Below are 23,736 nucleotides of genomic sequence, written 5' to 3'. Positions count from 1 at the left end.
AGGGGTAAAAGGACCCTGATGGCAGTTATTTATAGGCCTCCAAACAGCTGCAGTGATGTGGACTACAAATTACAACAGGAAGTAGAAAAGGTTTGTCAGAAGGGCAGTGTTATGATAATTGTGGGGGATTTTAACATGCGAGTGGATTGGGAAAATCAGGTCGGCACTGGATCTCAAGAGAGAGAATTTGTAGAATGTCTGCAAGATGGCTTTTTAGAACAGCTTGTTGTTGAGCCCACTAGGGCATCGGTTGTACTGGATTGGGTATTGTGTAATGAACCAGAGCTGATTAGAGAGATTGAGGTGAAGGAAGCTTTAGGAGACAGTGATCATAACATAATTGAGTTCACTGTGAAATTTGAGAAAGAGAAGCTGAAATCCAATGTGTCGGTATTTCAGTGGGGTAAAGGAAATTACAGTGGCATGAGCGAGGAACAGGCCAAAGTTGACTGGAAAGGGACACTGGTGGGAAGGACGGCAGAGCAGCAGTGGCCATTAAGAGGGAAAAGATGAACTATGAAAGGAAGTTAGCAAATAATATCAAAGGGGATACTAAAAGCTTTCTCAAGTACATGAAGAGTAAAAGACAGGTAAGAGTAGATATAGGACCGATAGAAAATGATGCTGGAGAAATTGTAATGGGAGATAAGGAGATGGCAGAGGAACTGAACGAGTATTTTGCATCAGTCTTCACAGAGGAAAACATCAGCAGTATACCGGACACTCAAGGGTGTCAGGGAAGAGAAGTGTGCGCAGTCACAATTACGACAGAGAAAGTACTCAGGAAGCTGAATAGTCTAAAGGTAGATAAATCTCCCGGACTAGATAGAATGCACCCTCCCCCTCGTGTTCTGAAGGAAGTAGCTGTGGAGATTGCGGAGGCATTAGCAATGATCTTTCAAAAGTCGATAGATTCTGGCATGGCTCTGGACGACTGGAAGATTGCAAATGTCACTCCGCTATTTAAGAAGGGGGCAAGGAAGCAAAAAGGAAAAAGGAATATCCTGCCTGATAAACCTATTACAATTTTTTGAGGAAATTACAGGTAGGCTAGACAAGGGAGATGCAGTGGATGTTGTATATTTGGATTTTCAGAAGGCCTTTGACAAGGTGCCACACATGATAAGATGTCTTTACAAGATAAGAGCCCATGAAATTATGGGAAAGTTACATACATGGATAGAGCGTTGGCTGATTGGCAGGAACCAGAGATTCGGAATAAAGGGATCCTATTCTGGTTGGCTGCCGGTTACCAGTGGTGTTGTGTTCCACAGGGGTCCGTGTTGGGGCCGCTTCTTTTCACGTTGTACATCAACGATTTGGATCATGAAATAGATGGCTTTGTGGATAAGTTTGCTGACGATACGAAGATAGGTGGAGGGGCCAGTAGTGCTGAGGAAACAGAGAGTCTGCAGAGAGACTAGGATAGATTGGAAGAATGGGCAAAGAAGTGGCAAATGAAATACAATGTTGGAAAGTGTATGGTTATGCACTTTGGCAGAAGAAATAAACGGGCAGACTATTAATTAAATGGGGAGAGAATTCAAAAAGTTCTGAGATGCAACGGGACTTGGGAGTCCTCGTACAGGATACCCTTAAGGTTAACCTCCAGTTTGAGTCGGTGGTGAAGAAGGCGAATGCAATGTTGGCATTCATTTCTAGAGGAATAGAGTATAGGAGCAGGGATGTGATGTTGAGGCTCTATAAGGCACTGGTAAGACCTCACTTGGACTACTGTCGGCAGTTTTGGTCTCCTTATTTAAGAAAGGATGTGCTGACGTTGGAGAGGGTACAGAGAAGATTCACTAGAATGATTCTGGGAATGAGAGGGTTAACATATGAGGAATGTTTGTCTGCTCTTGGACTGTATTCCTTGGAGTCTAGAAGAATGAGGGGGGACATCATAGAAACATTTCGAATGTTGAAAGACATGGACAGAGTAGATATGGCAAAGTTGTTTCCCATGATGGGGGAGTCTGGTACGAGAGGGCATGACTTAAGGATTGAAGGGCGCCCATTCAGAACAGAGACGCGAAGATATTTTTTTAGCCAGAGGGTGGTGAATCTATGGAATTTGTTGCCACGAGCGGCAGTGGAGGCCAAGTCATTGGGTGTATTTAAGGCAGAGATTGATAGGTATCTGAGTAGCCAGGGCATCAAAGGATATGGTGAAAAGGTGGGGGAAGTGGGACTAAATGGGAGAATGGATCAGCTCATGATAAAATGGCGGAGCAGACTCGATGGGCCGAATGGCTGACTTCTGCTCCTTTGTCTTATGGTCTTATGGTGATACATTTTGGACATTGGAAGCAGAGTAAAACTTGTTCAGTGACACTGATGAGTGGAAGCAGAGGGAAACTGTATACTGAAAGCAGTAACACCGGTAAATGAAGTGTTGTAAAAGGCATTTAGCATGCTAGTCTTCATCAGTCAGGGCGCGGAGTTTTGGAGCAGGACATTATATTGCAGTTATATAAGTTGTTGGTGAGTTCGCACTCGGGAGCATTGCCTATAGTTTTGATCACCCTGCTTAAGGAAGGACATTGTCATGGTGGAGAGGGTGCAGAAGGGATTTACAAGGAGGCAGCCTGGTGTAAAGGGCCTGAGTTATAGGGAGAGGTCAGGCATGCTGGAACAAGGACACGCATTCCTAGCTCCATGTTTCCTCTCAATTATTTTATGTGTTGGATAACAGCAGCAATGAGGAAGTGCGAAACAAACACAAGATGACTACCTACCGGTTGAAGCTTTTAAGTTCAAGCTTCTTTAAAAAAAAGCACAGCAACATACAGTCAGGTGAAAAAAAAACGCAGCACGTGTCTCTTCAGAAAAGGAGACAGAGGCGGCTGAGTTAAAAGAAAAGCAGAAAATAGACAAATTCAGGTGTTCATAAACAATGACGTGTGACCTTATTGGGGGGGGATGGTGCTAAGTAGGTACCACACCTTGCCCAAGGGTGACCTGCAGGCTAGTATAGCAAAGGGGCGCCTTATACATTCCTTTGGTAGAGATCTATCTCCACATCGCCACCCAATATATACACTATATATTATAAATGTTATATATTTCAGCAATATTGTAAATATATTGGTTGATTAAGCATTTAATAATAGTTGCTGTTTGAATAATTCATTATGGGTTATACGTGAATGGCTGATGTCGTCACCCACTATGTCAAATACACACACCTTGCATAAAGTAAAAGCGAAGCTAAGCCATGCATTCCTGGGTCCGTGTTTCCTTTCAATTAGTGTTCTGCTTTGGAGTTACAAATCATAACAAGTACCATCCTCCCAATAGTTCCCTGCTTGTTCAGCACTGCTCCACCAACAGATCCCTATATCACTTTAGAAGCCAGTCTCCAGCCATTTTGATTCACAGCACAATATGAAGAAATCATTGAGCAAACAGATATGACAGGGGGCAAAAAATGCTCCTTCTTGCATGTCAGGTGCTGCAGTAAGAATCAAACTCCAGAACTAGAAGTGCCTCTTGCCAACCTCTTTCATTATAGTACAGCACTACTTTCTGCTCGACAAATGGCAGGTAAATCCTGCCCACATAAAACAAGGCAAATACAATCCACCTGTTTAATACATCTAGCCTTCTCCCAGTCATCTCAACAGATGGAAGGGGATCTCTTATAGTAATTTACAATGTTTCTAAGAGGTACAAACTTACAAGAGACCTGTTCAACAATACTCCGAATCACTCTCTCTGAAGCTGTCAAGTCCCTTACTTCAACATGGCAAAAATTGCTAAATTCCAGAGGCGAGGTGAGGATGACCACCCTTGATGTCCAGGATTCAGTTGACCAAGCTTGACATCATGGGACTAAAGTAAAATTGGTCAATGAGTATACAGGGATGTCACTTCACAAGCTGGGTTCATATCTATCACAGAGGAAGGTAGTTATCCCCGTTGGATGCCATTTGTCAAACTATAGAGGATGAATGTGTTTAGCCCAATCATCTACCACAGCTTTGTCAATTACAATCCCTCTATCATAAGTTCAGATGTGGGGATGATTACAAAGGTTACAACTCTTTTAAGAATGAACACTATAATCATGAGAGCAGAATTTGCCCATTTCTCCCATTGAGTCTGCTCCACCATTCTATCCTGGCTGATTTATTGTCCCTCCCAACCCCATTCTCTTGCCTTCTCCCCGTAACCTTTGACGCCCTTACTAATCAATAACCTATCAACGTCCACTTTAGATATACCCAATGATGGCCTCCTTAGCTGTCTGTGGCAATGAATTCCACAGATTTACCACTCTCTGGTTAAAGAAATTCCTCCTCATCTCTGTTCTAAAGGGACATTTTTCTTTTCTGTGGCTGTGCTCTCTGGTCCTAGACTTCTCCACTGTAGGATACTTCCTCTCCACATCCACTCTTTAAAATGTAGACAAGATTTGAGGGTTAAGTAATTTGTTAATATTCACTCTATTCAAGTGTAGGGCTATGGTTATTTTTTAATAAGAGATAGTTGAATAACCTCCTCTTATAGCTGGGTAGCCTTAACTTACATATTCAACAACTGTCTTCCCAAACACTCCCCAGCATCTACAAGGCAGAAGGTAGAGGGTCATGGATACCTCCACTTGCCTGGATAAGTGCAGCTCCAACAGTGTGTGAAAAGCTTGACACCATTCAGGCACCAGCCATTTGTTTGCTCGGCAACCATCCTCCATCTCAAGTATTCACTTCCCCCAGCAACCTCATGCTGTTCTTGCATTTACAAGATGCAATGCAACAACAAGCTTGGGCTCCTTCACAGCAGCTCCCAAACACAGAAACTTTACTACCTAGAAGAATAAAGACGAGAAGTACACATGAACTCTTAATTTATATTTGTGACTAAGATAGAAATAAATCATAGTTCTCCCCACCACCTACATGTCAAAATCCTGAAAAACCAACTCACAGCACTGCATGAATACCTCAAAAGCACAGGACACAAGAGGTTCAAGAAGAGGCTCGCCGCTTTCTCCAGGGATGATAAATACTGCTCCTATCTCCTGAAGGATAAAAGTGGTAAAAAAAATTCAAAGATATTGAATGTTTTGAATAATATACAAATGAAGTTAAGCTGGTTTGAAATACCAGGTCGTTTTTTTTTTATTCTGTATATTTTTGTTCCACAATGAGCCATTAAGCAAGTATTCAAACCTACAATTAAGCACTACAACCACTGTCATAATGTAGCGGTGAACACTCACTAATGGGGTATTTCACCTTCTTGGTGACCCCTATGATAAGTGATGCTGTTCACAAAATGAATGGACATACTGTACACATATTATTATTGAACCTAGACATCCTATCTACCAAAACCTTAGGTGAGCTTTTACCACATAATCTACTAAATCTTCAGAGCTTCTGACTGTCCTTTCCCATGATTCCCTGATTGACTCACGAGTGCTAATATTTTTTCAGCCTAATCGTAGCGTCCTAATCTCTGGCACTTCTCCCACATTCTGGCTTTTGTACTCTGCTTCCCCCACCCACCCCCCCATGCAGTTACAATCATTTCTTCTACCAGCGGTTTGACTCACCCTTGTCCCTACATTGTCAGGTTGCAGTTTGGGTGCTCTCCAAGAGCATGAATGTGAGATTGCTGAAAATGCTCCACCCACACTCAGTCCCTTCATAAAAGCTCTTGTATCATATTCTCATCCTCTCCCCAACAAAATCAAGGAGTCCTCAGATAATTTAGCATTAATGTGAACTATCCCAGAACCCCCAACCCACACATGACATCCAGGTCCTGAAAATGCTCCAAAACATAGACGCAATAACTTGCCATCAACTACCCACCACATCTTTGTTGGTAATGATACTGAAGTATACCATAGTCTCAGGCACCCAGAATACTTGAGAACCCACTGCAACTATCAATTATGTGTCACATCCTTCATGTCAAGTCTGTGGCAAATCACCTTGGTGGCCATACTCTCCCAAGTACCTCCAGACCTCAGCCCCTTATGCATTCACAGACCAAATCGCTCTCAGACTTCCTTCTGGTACTCCAAGATTCCATATCTGTCCTGAGTCCCCTCAAACATCATCCGAGTTTATGCAAACGCCTGACACTGCTGAACCCCACTGAATTACCCCATCTAAACTATAATTCTATACTTAAGTTCATTTATCTATTTTTTCACAACCCCCATTACACTTCTGTGAACTTTAGTTCTGAGCGTTGTTGGCTTACTTTTTATTGTTTGCATAATTTGCTCTTTTTTTGCACATTCGGTGTACTTTGAACAGGTGGAAAATATGACATAATGTGTACCACAGCAGTCACAAGTAATTTCATAAGTGCTGTAACAATCTGGTCCTCTCATGCTTTACGCTCAAAAATAGGGAGCCATCATTCAGTAGTTTTATGGTAAATCATCTGCTGCATGATAAATTAGAGTTGAACATTGGTGAGCTGTATTTGTACCACAATCAAATTTTAATCCTGATGGAAAAAAAGTAAGAGAAATCATGCTTCTTAAATAAAAGTAGTTTTGACAAACATGCCCATGGTTGGCTGGTTTTTAATCTATAGTTACAATGGCAGCATTCAGACTAATGCTTCACAAATCCTGTGTTGTTCAGTAACCATCTCCTAGCTGCAGGGGATGTTAACAACTGACTATATTCCCATTCTGTATAAGCTAGTAAAACCAATGACTGAAGCAAAATTTTAAATGGACCTCCAATGTGTAGGTGGTCTCTCTATAAATATTCACATGCTTAATATTCCTAATACAAATGGTAGCTTTAGAAAATTAATGAGACGAAGATGGAGGTATTCTGGCATAGCATAATCATAAAAATATGCCTTGTGGCTGTGTGACTTAGCTCAGATTAAACTTACGGTGCTACTTATCAGCTATGAGTTGAAGCGATTTTAAATCCTACAGGGATTGTAGATCAAATAAACATGCATAATTGCACGTTTGACAGACATAACCACAAAAACTTCACTGGACTGATTTATTATAACACTGCTATTTTAATCATCCTCTTCGTGTGATTACAGAAATTCTGCATCTGTGTAAAATGAAGGACCACTTAATCGACAAAACTCTTCACAAGTTGCCGAAACTGTTTTACAATGCGAGACATTAATTTTTGTTTGTTCTTTACTCATGTTTGTTGAGATGTTTGAAAATGCTTAACAGTTAACTTAATGACTAATTCAGAACCACAATATTTATATCTGTAATTTTACACCATTTTACTCTGAACCTCTTGGTGTGCTGCATCGCTGTTAAAGAGTTCAGCCAATGATAACACTCTGTAGAACATAGATAGGTCAACTTCCTCCATGTTTCTGGGTCATTATTTATGCTCAGAGGAAAATCTGCCCCAAATAATTATAACACTACAATACATCTGATAACAAATGAGAGTAGAGTACATCTCCAACCTACATTAATGCTAATAAAATTCTGACACAATTAATGCTGAAAAGATCTTAAATCTCCCTTCATATTGTTGTAAAATTTATGTAATTTCTTCTGTTCTTAGTGATCAGCTCCGCTGATACCAAGGAAGACATGCATTTATTTTAAAGCACGTCTTTCACAGAACATCCCAGATTATTTTATAGCCAGAAATACTTTAGAAGTAAGGTCACCAATTTAAGGTAGGAAAATGGCATTCAATTTACACTTTGCAATCTTCCACAAAAAAAACAATGCAATTCCTTCATTCTTTTACTGATGTTGGTTGAGGAACAAATATGAGCCAGGACAACAGGATATAACTTTTCTGCTCTTTTTCAAAGTAATGGTGTTGGATGACTCGCATTCACTTTAAAGTGAATAAAAGACTTAAGCTTAACATTTTATCTGAAAAAATGGGGCATCTATCCAACCCTTACTCAAACCTCTACTGGAGTCAGAGATTCAGGCAATATGCGCCTTAATGATTTTTTGGGATCATTGGATAAAGTTTTCAGCATGGGACTGGTTGGGGCACAGCAGATGCAAGCTATATTTTAGAGACTAAAGAATAGGCAGTCTTTGTGATGAAGAGGATTCATGGTTGGTTAAATGAGATCCCAAGGAAGGAACAGTCTGATTCATCCTGAGACGATAGCTATAGAGCAGGTGTTGCCAACTTTTTTTATGCCATGGACCAATACCATTAAGTAAGGGGTCCATGGACTCCAGGATGGGAACCTCTCCGATAGAGCGTATAAAACTGGCAGAAACTGAGCTGAAATTGGATTGGCGCTAATACCAGTTCTTTTCCCTTTCCTTTAGACTCTAACTTCAGTGCAATTAAATCAGTGATAACATAGTTTACAGAAAAAAAACCCTTATAGTCATCAGCCTAGAAATTCAATTTTGCATTAATGTCTTCTTCAACAATAGTGTTCAACAATTTGCAAATCAATATATTTCAAGCTGAAAGTGTTTCTGAGTGGTTTCATCTCAATCCAGCACTTGTAGACACAAGTCCTCTTGGTATCCTAAGTTTGATTTCCGTTATTCACTGAACATAATGTTTCTGGGATATTGTAGGAGATTCTGCCCAGTATGATCCCAGAGCAAACTACAAAACACACCTGAGCCTGCTACACTAGACTATGACTCCTCTCATTTTGGTCCTTCTCACTTTGTTTCATTGTGGACTCTAAATGGTCTGCCCATAACCCTTTACACCCTGATGTATTGCCAGTTCACCCAAGCACTCTCTCCTGAAAAACAGATCGTGACTCCAGGACACTCCACCTCCAGCCCTCCAGTCTCCTGACTACCAACCTCCTTTACACTAATAATGCAACCTTCTGATTTTCTGATCACCTTCTCCTTTTGACCTTCCGATCTCAAGTCAAGCCAATCTAACTGAAAATGGATTGCCTTGAGTACCCCAATGAAGATCTTAGTCTTCAACCTTAACTCCATCCCAACATCTCCTATCCCTTCAACACTTACCACAACATAGTGCTTGCTTCATTTCCTCCATACTGGGAACCCATCTTGTACCTAGTGCTTGGCTGCAATCCTTTTACAACACCTTCTCACGCTATTCCTGACCACAACATAGACATCAAATCCTCCTTCTGTTGGTAACCCCCACACCCCCCGCCCTAGCTTTGGCCTAATCAGCTTTGTGACCATCTGATTGTACTAGATTGGCATCTGATCCAAATCCTATGAGGTACATTTTGATTTTTTTTAATGTGCAATTCCCTATCAGTTGGCCCAGATACTTTGCAGACAATGGCACCCAACCACAGTTTTGGTGACAAGCTGCTGCATTGCCCATGCAACATGTCTTTTTGGGTACACTGGAGTGCTGAGGCCTTGGCAAGTTAACAGTTGCCAGTTTCCCTCCGTTTTTTAACCTTTAAAACTAACTACCAGAGTTGTTTTTTGGGCTATAGAGAAATACTAAACAGTAGTCATTTTCTCTTTTCTCTGACATGTATTGCATATGGATATAGCCACAGAGTCTATTAAGAAATTGAATAAATTTTCTTGGATATTTTGGATATATAATATACAGTAGCACCTTCCTGCCCAAACTTATATGTAAGCTTTTTGCTTTGTACTTTCACTTAATTTATTTATTTCAAGTACTGGTTTCATCTTGATTCTTGTAATCAAGATTAATTTATGAGCCTTGGTTTGAAGTTAGGAGGTAACATAGCAAGTAATAATGCCACGAGTTAAAAACCAGAATTAAACTAAATTCCACATATGGAAACTTATTTTTGTTAAATCCTACACAATATTTAATTGTATGGGCTTTTATAAGAACCCCAATGGCATCAGATTGAAAGCTCTACTTCATCTTCACTGTTGTGTAAAGAGATTTGCAGCTTTCAACTATATTGCAGAGTTTAATTCTTAATGGATTTCTTTCAAGATTCTAGCTGGGGCACTCAATCTTAAAATTTATCCTCTGAATATTTGTCATATAAGTTTTATCCCAGCGCAGCAAGATTTACTCTGATTCATGTATATATATTTTTTCTCTGTCTTAATAGCTGCCGTTATATTTCAATTGGAATTAACTACTATTTGGTTAAATAAAAAGTTCAAATAATTTCCCGTCATTGTGCTTAGTGGCTACATTCTGTCGATGAAACACATTCACTTCAATCGTGCTTTCACTGTGCAGAAGAAATAATTTAAAAAGGTGCAGCAGTCTGTAAATTAAATAAAAACTGTTCACAATCTGCAGTTTTCTGGCAAAAAAATTCACTGCTAGCACTGCCATGCAGAATGGTGGGAGTTTCACAACCTGCCAAAAATACAAGCTGAACAAAATACAAAATTTGATCACTGCTGTTGGATCACATTTTTGTTGGTAATTTTTCTCCCTTCTTTGCTTTTATTGCCATGGCATTCTTCTGCCTTATAGATTCGGTAGCATTCTTTTCTGTTCTGAGCTCGGAGCTGTGGATTCTTGATCTCTTCAACCATTGGGCTCGGGAACCAGCCTTTCTCTCCATCATGCAAGCGATCTCCTAATATCCAACCTAATGGACAAGACATGTAGAGAGAAGGTAAATTACATCAAAGTCTATTCACTGAGGGGCCAATCAAGTTATGCATTGTTATTTCCTCAATCCTTCTGAAATAAAATTTTATAGCTTGTCTTTTTGAGGTGGGAGATGTTAGAGGATAGCAACACATTTATCACTTTAGTATCTCTTACCACCATCACAATAATTATAGCATTTATAACTCTGATAGGGAACAAGCTAATCTCTTTTTGCACAAATTTCATTTCCAGGTTGGAGTGGAAGAAGACAATAATGGCACCAAACTAATCATAACTCAACAATCTTCTCAAGATAGTACAGAGAGAAATGTAACATACATCAAATTTTATTTTAATCTCTAATTATATTTCAGAATTCTTATGTTAGTACAATTCACCATTCAGTCCGTAACAGCCATGATGTAAATAATTTATTCATTGAAGATAATTGTCATGTGAAGAGTTATTTCAAAACTTATGAACTATGAGGAAAATTTTAACTCCCATATATAATAATATTAAAAAATTGAGCTTGGATTATCATGTGATATTTCATGATCACATCTTGCAATACAATGGCAGACATTAAGGGGAGAATTCAAAGTACTCATGGAGTTGTGTTCAATAGTCACAGATGGTAGAACAATAATTATTTTTGTCACTGACCCGCAGTTTGAAATTTCAGAAGCACCTTGCCATCTTGTTAGGAAGACCCCATTAATAGTAGGCAGCCGTCGATCCCAGGGGATCATGGGTTTGCGCCTCTGGTGGACTGTGTCCTCTCAAGGACACAAGCTTAGGCGGGAATATTTGAAGAACCGGCTGTTGCCCATGCAGTGGATTCCCCCTTTCTATGTCACTGATGTAGTCCAAGGGAAGAGAAAGTGCCAATACAACTTGGCACCAGTGTCGTTACAGAGGTTGCCAGAGTGAAGTTGTAAACAACACCAAACTGCCTTAGGGACCCCGGTTCCGGATTTCTTCCTTGGAGTCTACTCCCGAAGCCTTTCCCATGTGTGGGTATGGCTGCAAGGCAGCAGAGGTTTAAAATCAGAGTTTTCCTTCTCCTAAGCAGGTTGCTGTCCAAGGCTGCCTGGCCTCACCTGCCTGAAAGACCCCATTACATAACAGACGCATGACGTATTTCACTTGAGAGTGTGAGAAGACTGCTTTTCATGTGTGGTCAACATATCCTATGAGCCACTCCATTGTCAATGAAAATCCAGGTCAACACACACAAAATGCTGGAGGAACTCAGCAAGTCAGACAGCATCTATGGAAATAATAAGCAGTCGACATTTTGCACTGGGACTGGAAAGGACAGGGGGTAGAGCTTAGGAGACAGTGGTGCCTACGGCGATTCCTTTGCTTGCATCTTCAGAAGCAGCTCTATTTCTATCTTTAATATCTCTACTTTTCCTTTTCAGGTTCTTTTGAAGACCCTGACCTGGAGTTACACGCTGACTTCGGTTCTTTGCGGGAATGGGACCCACTCTCGGGGTCTCACGACTGGCCATTATTCAAGATACCAAGGACGCAGCCTAGAAGATTATCGTGCTTTCGAGTTTCGGGATTTTGTGGCTCTGGAGGTGGGCGGATTCGAGTTTGGTACCTCTGCTGGAAATCGGTGTGTCGAGTACACGGAAGACCGAAAGCAGCGAGCTGGCTGCTGGCTGTGAGCCCAGAGACCTGAGTTCTTTGGACACAGAGCTCGGAAAAAGCAACACAATGGACTTTTAATATCATAAATCAGTGAACTGCTTGTTCTGTCTCCCCTCTCACTGTGAAACAGACACACCTCTTTTTCCTTTATTAGGGAGAAAGAGAGCCAGTGGTATGTTGAATTACTGGGTGAATGAGTGGTCTTTGGGGTACTGCATGTCTGTGTCTTTATTGACACTTTGCTGCTCAATTGAATGTTTGGTGGGGGCGCTGATGCTATTTTTGCTGGTGGGGAGGGGTGATTGTTGTTTTGCTGCAGCTTACACATGGGAGGGGGGAGCTTTGGGGTTCTAACATTTAACTGCCATTCATTTTTGAGGCGCTCCTCTGTTTTTGTAGATGGTTGCGAAGAAAAAGAATTTCAGGATGTATATTGTATACATTTCTCTGACATTCAATTGAACCTTTGAAACCTCCGAAAAAGCCAAAATAAGAAGCTGGAGGGAGGGAGAAGAGGACCAGCTAGAAGGTGATGGATGAAGCCTTGGGTGGGGAGGGGGTGAAGTAAGATGCTGGGAAGTGACAAGTGGAAAAGGCAAAGAGCTGCTGAAGAAGGAATCTGATAGGAGAGAAGAGTCGATCATGGGAGAAAGGGAAGAAGGAGGGGCCAGAGCAGGCAAATGAAGAAGGGGGAAAAATTATTGGAATTTGGAGAAATCGATAATCATTCCATCAGGTTGGAGGCTACCTAGACAGAATGTGAGGTGTTTCTCCTCCGACCTGAAAGTAATCTCACTGAGGCAAAAGAGGAGTCCATGGACTGTCATGACAGAATGGGAATGAGGATAGTATTTGAATTGTTTGATCCCTGGGAAATATCTCCATTTATGGATGGAGCTGAGGAGCTTGACAAAGCAACTCCGGCCCCAGTCTATGTTGGGTCTCACCAATGGAGAGGAGGCTGCACCAAGAGCACCAGATACAGCAGATGACCCCCAACAGATTTGCATGTGATGTGTCTGGAACCCTGAATAGAGGTGAATGGGCAGCTGTAGCACTATTGCGACTTGTAGGCGCAAGTGCAGGAGGGAGATGAGTGGGGAAGGATCAATGGACAAGGGTTTCATGGAGGAAACAATCCCTGTGGAAAGCAGAGAGTTTGGGAGGAGGTAAAGATGTGCTTGGTGGTAGGGCCCCATGGCGGGAGTTGAGAATAATGTGTTGGATAGGGAGGCCTATGTGGTGGTAGGTGAGGATAAGAGGATGTCTGGGGAGGAGGTGTGGATGAGGGCAGCATCAATAGTGGAGGAAGGGAAATCCCACCCTTTGAAGAAGGAGGACATCTCTGATGTACTGGAAAGGAAAGCCGCATCCTGGGGACCGATGCGGCAGAGATGAAGGAACTGAAAAAAAGGGAATGGCATTGCTACAGGAGACAGAATGGGAAAAGCTGGAGTCAAGATAGCTGTGGGAATCACTGGGTTTGTGCACTGCACATTGTTGGACAGCATTGCACATCTTCAGTGACCTCTGAGGTTCTACTATTCTCCAAAAGATTAGAACAAAAATTTATGGACTTTACATTCTACAGTCTCTGAGTTTTATTCATATTTTAATTTTCAAGAACATTGCATCACATAGTATACCAAAACACCACGTGATACAATTTAGTTCCTGGATAGCAAGTAATCCATTCCTGGTTATGTAGGAACTTCAAGATGCAATATTTTATAAAATCTCATCTTACTTTTCTAATTTCTGCTCCCTAATGGTATTTTTTATCCTCAGCCTCAGCATTAACCAGATTTATTCCCCCATTTCCAAATTCCATTTTCCACTCCAGTCACTTACCTCCCTCACCACAGCCTAGCCCTTGGATTAAAATGACTTTCTTCCACCCTATTCTAATCTCCTACCCCATTGAGCTCCTTCCTTCACACCTCCTTCCTAATGCTAGTTCAAGCCAGCATTCATCACTAACCAAGCCCTTTTCCTTCCTACCCCAAATAAATAAGTGTTTTTCACAAAACAGTGACATACAACCTAGTCTCATAAAGTACTAACTGACAACATGAAATAATTGCTTAAATGCTTTTTTGAAGTTCCATTATTAATTGCAAAGAGAATTTAAAATCTAACAATGTTCCCAGACTTACCCTGAACTGATTAATACACGTCTAACTTTTCTCATTATTTTAATCTTCAATTTTTAATCCTTCAGAACATTCTGACCTAGATTTTTAGTTGCTATGACATTTTTCCCTTTGAGAAATATGCAGAAATTGCATAATCCGGGATATTTTCGGCTTTGAAAGGGACTAGGTCCAGGTAGCCCAACAATGAGTGGGCACGTGAAGCAGACAGACAGCTCTTAATTTACATAAATAAATGTTTGAACACCAAAAACATGTCCAGTCAGAAGGTTCCATGCCTTCCATTCTGCAGCATTAGGAAACAACTTCAGTGGCAGATAAACAAGCCCAAATGCAGCTCAATATGGAAGAATGTTAACAAGCAATACCACCCAGCAGAATGCATTTCTCAGAGAGAAGACAAAAACACACATGCCCTTGCTTGGCATACAGCATTGAACCAGGCCTCGTGAACCACTGACTCTATACTAGCCAACACCCATTTATACTAATCCTACATTAATTCCATTTAATTCTCCCTATATTTGCATCAACTCCCTGTTGATTCTGCCACTCAACCTGCAATTAAAAGGGGCAATTTACAACAGCTGATTAACCAATGAACCTGGTCGTCTTTGGGATATGGGAAGAAACTGGAGCACCCAGATTACAGCCGAAGCATGGGGACTCCACACAGACTACACCAGAGGCCAGGATCAATCCCAGGCTGCTGAGTCTATGAAGCAGTAGTTCCCTTGTCTCTAGTGACGTGTGTGGAATCTCAGGAGCCTCTGGCCCACGACTGCACAAAGTGTAGAAGGAGCAGCTCAAGGACAGGGGAACTGTGAAAACAATAGGAGTGACCACCTGCAAACTATCCATCTACCCTTCCATTGGAAGAATCTTCAGTTCTCATATTGGCCCCATCAGCAACCTCAGAATCCACAAAGCCAGAGTGGAAGTAGGTCACTCATGGTCCCAGGGGATGGTCTAGGAAGAAGAAGATCAGCGGAGGCCATTCTTCACCAGGGAAATAATGACAGTAGCTATGACAAAGACCTCGTGAACAATAAGAAGAGGAGACATATACTTTCTGTTACACTAAATTAAGCATAACCCTGAATTTTCTTTACTCCCTTCTGAAATGCCATGGGAATGCCATGAGTCACTTCAGTCACTCTGCAGGGAAGCAACATCAGAAAATGCTATCTGGTCCATTACAGGTGACGGCTTTCCACAATAAGACATATGAATGTAAGGAATAGGAGCAGGAACTGGCCATGCAGCTTCTCATCATTGCTTCTCCATTCAATAACATCATGCCTGATCATTTACCTCAGTACCACTTTACTGCATCAAGCTTATATCCATTGATTCAGTTAATATCCAAAAACCTGCTAATCTCTTTCATGCTTACTCTGATCTCCAATGACAGGAAATTCCAAAAATCCCCAGTTCTCTTGGGGGAAGAAAGTCCTCATGGCTGACTCCTTGTTCTGAGACTGAGATGCCTGGTTCCAGACACCCAGGGCAGGGCAAACATTATCCCTGCATCTACTACTGAGAAGTCCCATAGAATGTTGAATGTTTCAGTGAGATCATGCCGTAGTCTACATCACCTTACTTTGCAGTTTGGAAAGTAATTGTGAACCGTGTAGCAATACTTGGAGGAAGGCAGTCTATCTGCGCCTCCATTAATGGTGCTAGGAGGCTGTGTTGCCACAGTGTTCATGACCTCCTAGTGAATTTATGTGCACAGTGAAGATATTGGCCAAAAAGTGCAGCTTCCTGTCAGGTTTTGAGAGAACTGAACTTTTGAAAGGTTCTGAGTGTAGACTGTGGGTTGTGAGGAGGAGTACAATGTGCACAGACAGGTCACTGGGGGATGTTCGTTTACCCAAAGAGCTGACCTTCTAGGATTTTTCTGCAGAATATGGAATCCTGGTTTGTCCTTGTTTACAAGAACAGCCACAACTTGAGCAGAGCTGGCAACAATATCACACTAGGTGTCCACTGTTAATGTAGAAGGGAACAGGTGATTTTACACCTATAAGAGATTAAATTAATTGACAATACTGCTGGTGACCCACAAAGGCCATCCAGTGGAGTTGGCTATTAAGATCTGATTCTCCAGTTCTCAAATAATCAGGCTTTTGACTTTGTATGTGTTTTCCATTCTCACATCAAAATGCCTTCATTTAGTGATTTGACTGCCACCCCCGATTGTTAGGGAAGCTCTCTCGTTCATGTCTGCAGGTGTGCAATAATATCATAAAAATACCATTCAGCAGAACACCAATATAACTTCCTTTCACTGAATCTGTGTGCTTTGAGGCCATTTGCTACTCTGGCCATCTGTTTGGTCTATTACTATTTTAAAAAAACACAGATCCACTATATAAAGGGAACTAAAAATGTTGATTAGTAAAACTAGGATTTTGCAACTGTGCATTCCAGCAGAAAATTTTACTTACCGTCAGACGTCCATTCAACAACGCTGAGGATGTCAGCAGCTTCCAGTGAGAGTTCATCGGGTTCCTGTGCTGTGTATCTCTGGATGCACTGCACCTGAGGACAGTCTAGAGAGAGCACCAAACATGAGATTTCTACTTTTTAAAATTCATTTCTCAAGGCCTGCTCTTCACTGACAAGGCTAGCATTAATTACCCATTCATTATAGTTTCGGTGAAGGAACTGGTGGGCTACCTTCCTGACTGCAGCAGTCCTTAGAGTGAAGGCATGCTCACAGGACTGTTGTAGTCGTACAGGCCCAATTACCCATGTGGTCTATGCTGACCAAGATTCCCACCTAAGCATGTTCCATTTGCCCCTATTTGACCCATATCCCTCTAAATCTTTCCTGTCCATGTACTTGTCCAATTGTCTTTTAAATATTATTAGTATACCTGCTTCAACCACTTCCTCCAGCAGCTCATTCCATATACTACTGCTGTGCCACAGCCCCATGGGTGGAAATGTTGCCCCTCAGGTTCCGAGTAAATCTCTTCCCTCTCACCTGAAGTGAATGCTCTCTAAATTCGGAGTCAAGAGTCATAGAGCCGTACAGCACAGAAACAGATCCTTCAACTCATCTAGTCCATGTCAATTGTTAATCTGTGTGATCCCAGCATGGAACATAGTATATACCCTTCCTATATATACTTACCCAAACTTCTCTTAAATGTTGCAATCAAACCCACATTCACCACTTTCGTTGGCAGTTTATTCCACACTCATAATACCCTCTGAGTGAAGAAGTTCCCTCCCAGGTTCTACTTTAATATTTCACTTTTCACCCTTAACCTATGATCTATAGGTTTAGTTTCACACAACCTCAATAGAAAAAGCCTGCTTGCATTTACGCTGTCTATTCCCCTCATAGTTGTGTATACCTCTGTCAAATCTCCCTTCCTTCTCTTACACTCCAAGGAATAAAGTCCAAACCTGTTTAACCTTTCCCAACTCAGGTTCTCAGGTCCTGGCATCATCCTTAAGATTTGCTCTGTATTCTTTCAAGCTTAATAGTACCTTTCCTGTAGATAGGTGACCAGAACTACAGATAATACTCCAGATTTGGCTTCATCAATGTCTTATACAACTTCAAAATAACATCCCAACTCCAGTACCCAGTAATCTGATTTATGAAGACCAATATGCTAAAAACTCTCTTTATAACCCTATCTACTTGTGACACCATCTTCAAGGAATTACTGATTTGTATTGCTAGATCCCTTAGCGCTTTACCATTCACTATGTAAGTCCTACTCTGGTTTGTCATCCCGAAGGAGAACACCTCACGCTTGTCTGCATTAAATTCCATCTGCCGTTAATATTTATGCTCATTTTTACAGCCAATCTCGCTGCAAGCTTTGATAGCCTTTGTCACTGTCCACCACACCTCAATTTTTAAAAATCGGCAGTTTACCACTTTATCATCTATATAGATGATGAACAAAGAAGCCAGTAGTGATCCCTTGTGCACACCGTTAGTCACCGGCCTTCGGTCAGAGAGCTAACTATCTACTACCACACTCCAGCCTCTCCTGCTAAGCCAATATTGAATTCAATTGAGTATTTCATCCTGAATGCCAAGTGGGGGGGGGGGCACAGATAGAATGAATGCACATTATTTTTTCCCCAAAGAATGGGAAATCCAGAACTACGTTTGCAGCGGGAAGGGAGAAATTCAATAAGAAACAGAGGGGCAGCCTTTTCACTAGAGTGTGTTCCATATATGGAATGAGTTGCCAGAGGAGATGGTTGCGTCAGGTATATTAAAAACATTTAAAAGACACCAGGACAGGTACAAGAATGGGAAAGTTTTAGAGTGGTAAGCAGGCAAATGGGATCATCTTAGATGAGTATCTTGGACCAGATGGTCTGAAGGGTTGGCTCCATGCTCTATGACTCCATCGCACAAATTGGTACAAAATTTACTTGCCACCTGTCAAACCTTGCCTAAGCATTGTCTCAGTCTTAAGGTCCTACTGGATGTAAATTGGAACTCTTACATTTGCTAAAGAACTCAAGTAAAATTGAACATGAAATAAAATAGCATCATACCATTGGATTATAATTACTTTAATCACAGAAAGATAAAAGAAATTGAAAGAAACTTTTGAACATCCAAGGTTTGTGGTAATCTTTGTTTCATACACAGTACTTTGAACACAGTTGGAGAGGAGAGTTAAATATTAAACTGTGTGACTGGTCGTCACTTAGTATCAGATAAAAAAATTTCCTCCAATCCATAAAGGGCTAAATTTGGTGGTGCCTAGAAAGAACCATGTAGATTGTGATGCTCTTCCAACAGGGATCAAAGCTGTGTGCACAATCTCTATTAAATACTTCAGCATCCAGCCAACTTCAGCAATAATTTTCCACCCGTAGAAAGAGTCAACTCAATTTAATATTGTATGGAAAATCCAGGTTATACTTAGGAGAAGTTTCACCAGAGTGTTGCCTGGAATGGAATATTTGAATTTTGAGCAGTGGCACAGTAGCATAGTGATGAGTAAACACTATTACAATGCTTATGGTAAGATTGGAGTTCAATTCCCACCACTGCCTGTAAGGAATTTGTATGCTCTCCCCACGACTGGTTCCCTTCCACGCTCCAAAGTCATACAGCTTAGGGTTAGTAAGTTGCTGGTATGCAATTTTGGTGTCACAGGTGTAGGTTGATCCTTGCAGGCTTCCCAGCACAATCCTCACTGAATTGATTTGGCGCAAGTGACAAATTTTACTGTTTGTTTCAATTTATTGTGGCAAATAAGGTCACCTTTAATCTCTGAAATCTCTTTTCGTTTGGAAAGTAAACTAAGTGAGAACCTAACTGATGTATGGAGGGGTATAGATAGAAAGAAAACTTTCTTTGTAGCAATGGTGTGTTAAACAAGAGGGCATAGGTTTCATTAGTTCAGAAGGAATTAGAATAAGTTCACTCAGAGTGTTGTTAAGGTCTAGTACACACTGTGGGTGTCATGGTCTGGATCGGGGTCCCTTTAAATTTACCTTGTTTATGTTACGATCCGGACTGTTGATTCCCTGTTTTCCCGTGTCCCTCGACTTTGGTTATTATAGGCAATTAACACTCGGCTGAACCGCTAGTTTATAATCTTCAGCTTTCAGCCGTTCGGGGCGGGAGCGTCTGCAAGGTCTGCAAAGTCACGACGTGCCAATATCACCTGGCCGGAGCAAGCTTTGTCTCCGCCCGAAGTGAGTGCCGGTAATTTGCCTTTCCTCACCGGAGCAACCCTGTCCAGTTAACTCACCAAAGCGAGCTTGCAAAGTTTCCTCGTCAAGGTGGGTCCGTCAGTTAACCTGCCGGAGAGAATCAACAGCCGCTGTCTACTGTTCCTGGGTCGAGTCTAGAGCACGCCACTACCCGGATGTTCCAAGCACCATGTCCTGGCTCCGGCGGCGTTCAAGTACCATGACAAGTCCTGGCCCTGGCGGCTTCCCAGTTCTGAGTCAAGTCCTGGCCCTGGCGGTCTGTGATTCCTGTCCTACCCCCTTGTCTGAATCTCTTCTCTGCCCCTCTTGCCTCTAGCCCTCGTCTGCAGCCCCCGCCTGCACTTCAGTCTAGTTCCATCACCGGAGCTAGATAGGTACTGTCTGGTGTTCATTCGTGTTGGTCTTGTCTTGTCTTGTCCTCGCCTCCATGGGGTAAGTCTGGCCGTCTTGCCGTTGTCCCGTGGAGAGTCGTGTCTTGTCTTGTCCTGTCCTCGCCTCCGTGGGGTAAGTCTGGCCGGCTTGTCGTTGCCCTGCGGAGAGTCATGTCTTGTCTCGTCTTGTCCTCGCCTCCGTGGGGTAAGTCAGGCCATCTTGCCGTTGCCCCGCGGAGGGTCATGAGTCCCGGCCCTATGTCCTGTACCCAAGGAGGGGTCCTGACTCTGTGTTCTGTGTATGTGTCCATGGTTCCATGTACCTGCTCTCCCGAGACCGAGGCTCTGTTTTCTATGTTCCTCCTCTCCCTAGCCCATGTCATGTCCATGCCTGGTTCTGGGGTCCGAGCCAGAGGCAAGACCCAGGATACTGGGTCCTTGCCCAGTCCCTGGCTCAGAGTCCATACCCTAGCCTCTTCATGTCTCCTCTAGTTCTGGGAGCCGATTCCGAGTCCTAGCCCAGACCCTTGGTCCCAGCCTAGTCGTAGTCCTCAGTCCTTGTCCAGTTCGCTACTCCTGCTCCTGCCTAGCTCTCCTGATATCGAACAATAAACTAAATCTAAGTAACCTCACAAGATGTGTCTTGCATTTGGGCCCACCCTTGCTCCCAATGCCCCCACCTGGTGACAGTGGGAGGAAGCCCTGGAGGCAGGTACTCTCACGTCATTATGAATTTTCTTGATGAACACTTGAATTTCCGAGACTCGGAAGGCTCAGGTCAAGCGGGGCTAGTCTGAATATGTGCTTAATGGTTGTCATGAATATGATGGGGTGAAGGGATTGTTTCTAACAATCGTTGGCTTCCAGTTAAATAACACCTCTGGTTTGCTCATCCCATTCTGTTTAATCTCATCTAACTTTACAACTCACCTACCAGATTATTCACTGTCATTTCCACTTATTCCTTTAGTTGTCATGATTCCACATTCTGGAATTCCTTCACCAAATCTCTCTACTTAATCAGAATCCGGTTTAATATCACTGGCATATGTTGTGAAATTTGTTGTTTTGTTGTTATGTATTTACATACAATACATAATAATAAAACAAATAAATTATAATAAAATCTATATTTGTAAATATTAATTGAATTGAATTGACTTTATTACTTACATCCTTCACATATATGAGTAAAAATCTTTATGTTACGTCTCCATCTAAATGTGCAATGTGCAAAGTAATTTATAATAATTTATAATAAATAGAACAGTCAATGTAACATAGAATACACTCAAATCAGCATGAGTTAATCAGTCTAATGGCTTGGTGGAAGAAGCTGTCCCAGAGCCTGTTAGTCCTGGCTTTTATGCTGTGGTACCGTTTCCCGGATGGTAGCTGTTGGAATAGATTGTGGTTGGGGTGACTTGGGTCCCCAGTGATCCTTCGGGCCCTTTTTTCCTCACCAGTCTGTGTAAATGTCTAGAATCATGGCAAGTTCACAACTACAGATGCGCTGGACTGTCCGCGCCACTCTCTGCAGGTTCCTGCGATTGAGGGAAGTACAGTTCCCATACCAGGCAGTGATGCAGCCCGTCAGGATGCTCTCAATTGTGCCCCTGTAGAAAGTTCTTGGGGGCCCAGACCAAACTTCCTCAGCTGTCTGAGGAAAAAAATAAATAAGCAGTGCAAAATGAGGTCAAAAAAGAAATGTGAACGTGGGCCCACTGTCCAACCAGAAATCTAATGGCAAATGGGATGAAAGTGTTCCTAAAATGTTGAGTGTGTATCTCCAGACTTCCGTATCTCTTCCTTGATGGTAGCAATGCAACAAGGGCATGTCCTGTGTGATGGGATCCCTTCATGATGGATGCCTCTTTTTTGAGGCATCATCTTTTGAAGATGTCATTGATGCTGGGAGGCTAGTGCCCATGATGGAGCTGACTGAGTTTTCAACTTTCTGCAGTTTTTTCTGATCCTGTGTAGTGGCCTCTACATACCAGACGATGATGCAAACAGTTAGCATACTCTCCATAGTACATCTGTAGAAATTTGCAAAAGCCCAGGTGACGTACCAGCTCTCTTCAAACTCCTAATGAGTCATAGCCGCTGTCGTGCCTTCTTTGTAATTGCATTAGAACGTTGGACCCAGGATAGATCTTCAGAGAACTTTACTACCTTTCTATATTTTTAAAGATTTTTATAAATGCCTGGCTCTTTAAGCAAGGCATGTGGTCCTCTATAGCTTGGTATGCTTTCATGAAATGCCTTCCACATTTGTTATTGTTTGTATAACTATTATAATTGTTACTTCTTTCAATTCTTATGGTAAACATTAAGCAAAATTAATGAGATCCATTTTGGACACCTATTTCCACATCAAACAGAGTGCAGTTTAAGTTTGGGTCAAAGTCCTTCTGCTTTTTGGTGGAAAGGAATTCAGGAGCAGAATGCTCTGTTAATCTAATATGAGTTTAAGAAAATTATGAAGGATAAAATTTTACCCTGATCAAATATGAAGTTTGAGGTTGGTTAGATGCTTCAGTGAAGTAAATAATTTGTAAATCCTTACCCCAATGCAAGGAGCTGGGAGAAACATATTTAGTTCTTCGGTTTGGCATGAGTGCATGCACCCAGCGTTTCTTATCACTTCTACAAAATAAAAATGTAGACACATAAAATCAGTAAATAAACAAAGGTGGCAGGGAAACTCTAGCCCTTTAGTATCTATGTAGAATAGATTTGGAAAATAAGCAATCTTAAACATAAAAACCAAATAAATGAGGAACTGAGGAACAAAGAACTATTCTTTGGTTGCTCAGTTATATTTGCAAGAGACATATTCTTATCAGTTTCTTTTTATATTGTAAAAAGCTGTTGTAATTGTTTGTTCAATCATAAAATATTGGCTGATATCCAAACTGTCATATTGAAATAAAAGAAGACTTTGATAATTCTGAGTTGGATGACATTTCTGAAGAATCATTGAATCAACAAAAGGAGAACACAAAGATCACTCATCAAGTCTTTCAATCTAGTCACTCGCACTCATTACTTCTTCCCTCACATTCCAACAATAATCTGTCCTCATTTATTTATCTAATATACCTTTGAAGATAATAAATAAATCTGATTTTATCACCTCATCGAGCATTAAATTCTAAATCTTAACAACATGTGACATGAAAATATTATTTCATGGTACCACCTCTGTGTCCTGTGTTTACAACCCTTCAGCAAGAGGGAATATTTTAGATTTGCTCTATTCAGTTAAACAATTTTCAATTCTAAATTAATTGAGCATAACTCATTGGTTTTAAGTATTAAACACAAGAT

At 41.5% G+C, this 23,736-nt stretch overlaps 1 protein-coding gene across 6 annotated transcripts in view; it reads right to left on the bottom strand.

Annotated features, from left to right (window-relative positions):
• Positions 1-6,991: 6,991 nt before the first annotated feature.
• The window catches only part of ngef (neuronal guanine nucleotide exchange factor), an 80,019-nt gene continuing 63,274 nt past the window's right edge, over positions 6,992-23,736 (bottom strand). For all 6 annotated transcript variants that reach the window (XM_072255554.1, XM_072255551.1, XM_072255557.1 and 3 more), the window contains 3 exons: positions 22,973-23,052; positions 16,771-16,875; positions 6,992-10,497 (listed from right to left, as the gene is read on the bottom strand). In XM_072255554.1, coding sequence (XP_072111655.1) covers positions 10,298-10,497; positions 16,771-16,875; positions 22,973-23,052 — 385 coding nt within the window. In that variant the 3' untranslated portion in view covers positions 6,992-10,297. The remainder of the gene's footprint in view (positions 10,498-16,770; positions 16,876-22,972; positions 23,053-23,736) is intronic.

This window comes from Mobula birostris, chromosome 4 (assembly GCF_030028105.1).
Source record: "Mobula birostris isolate sMobBir1 chromosome 4, sMobBir1.hap1, whole genome shotgun sequence".
Taxonomy (NCBI): Eukaryota; Metazoa; Chordata; class Chondrichthyes; order Myliobatiformes; family Myliobatidae; genus Mobula; species Mobula birostris.
This window is presented reverse-complemented; position numbering and strand designations above follow the sequence as displayed.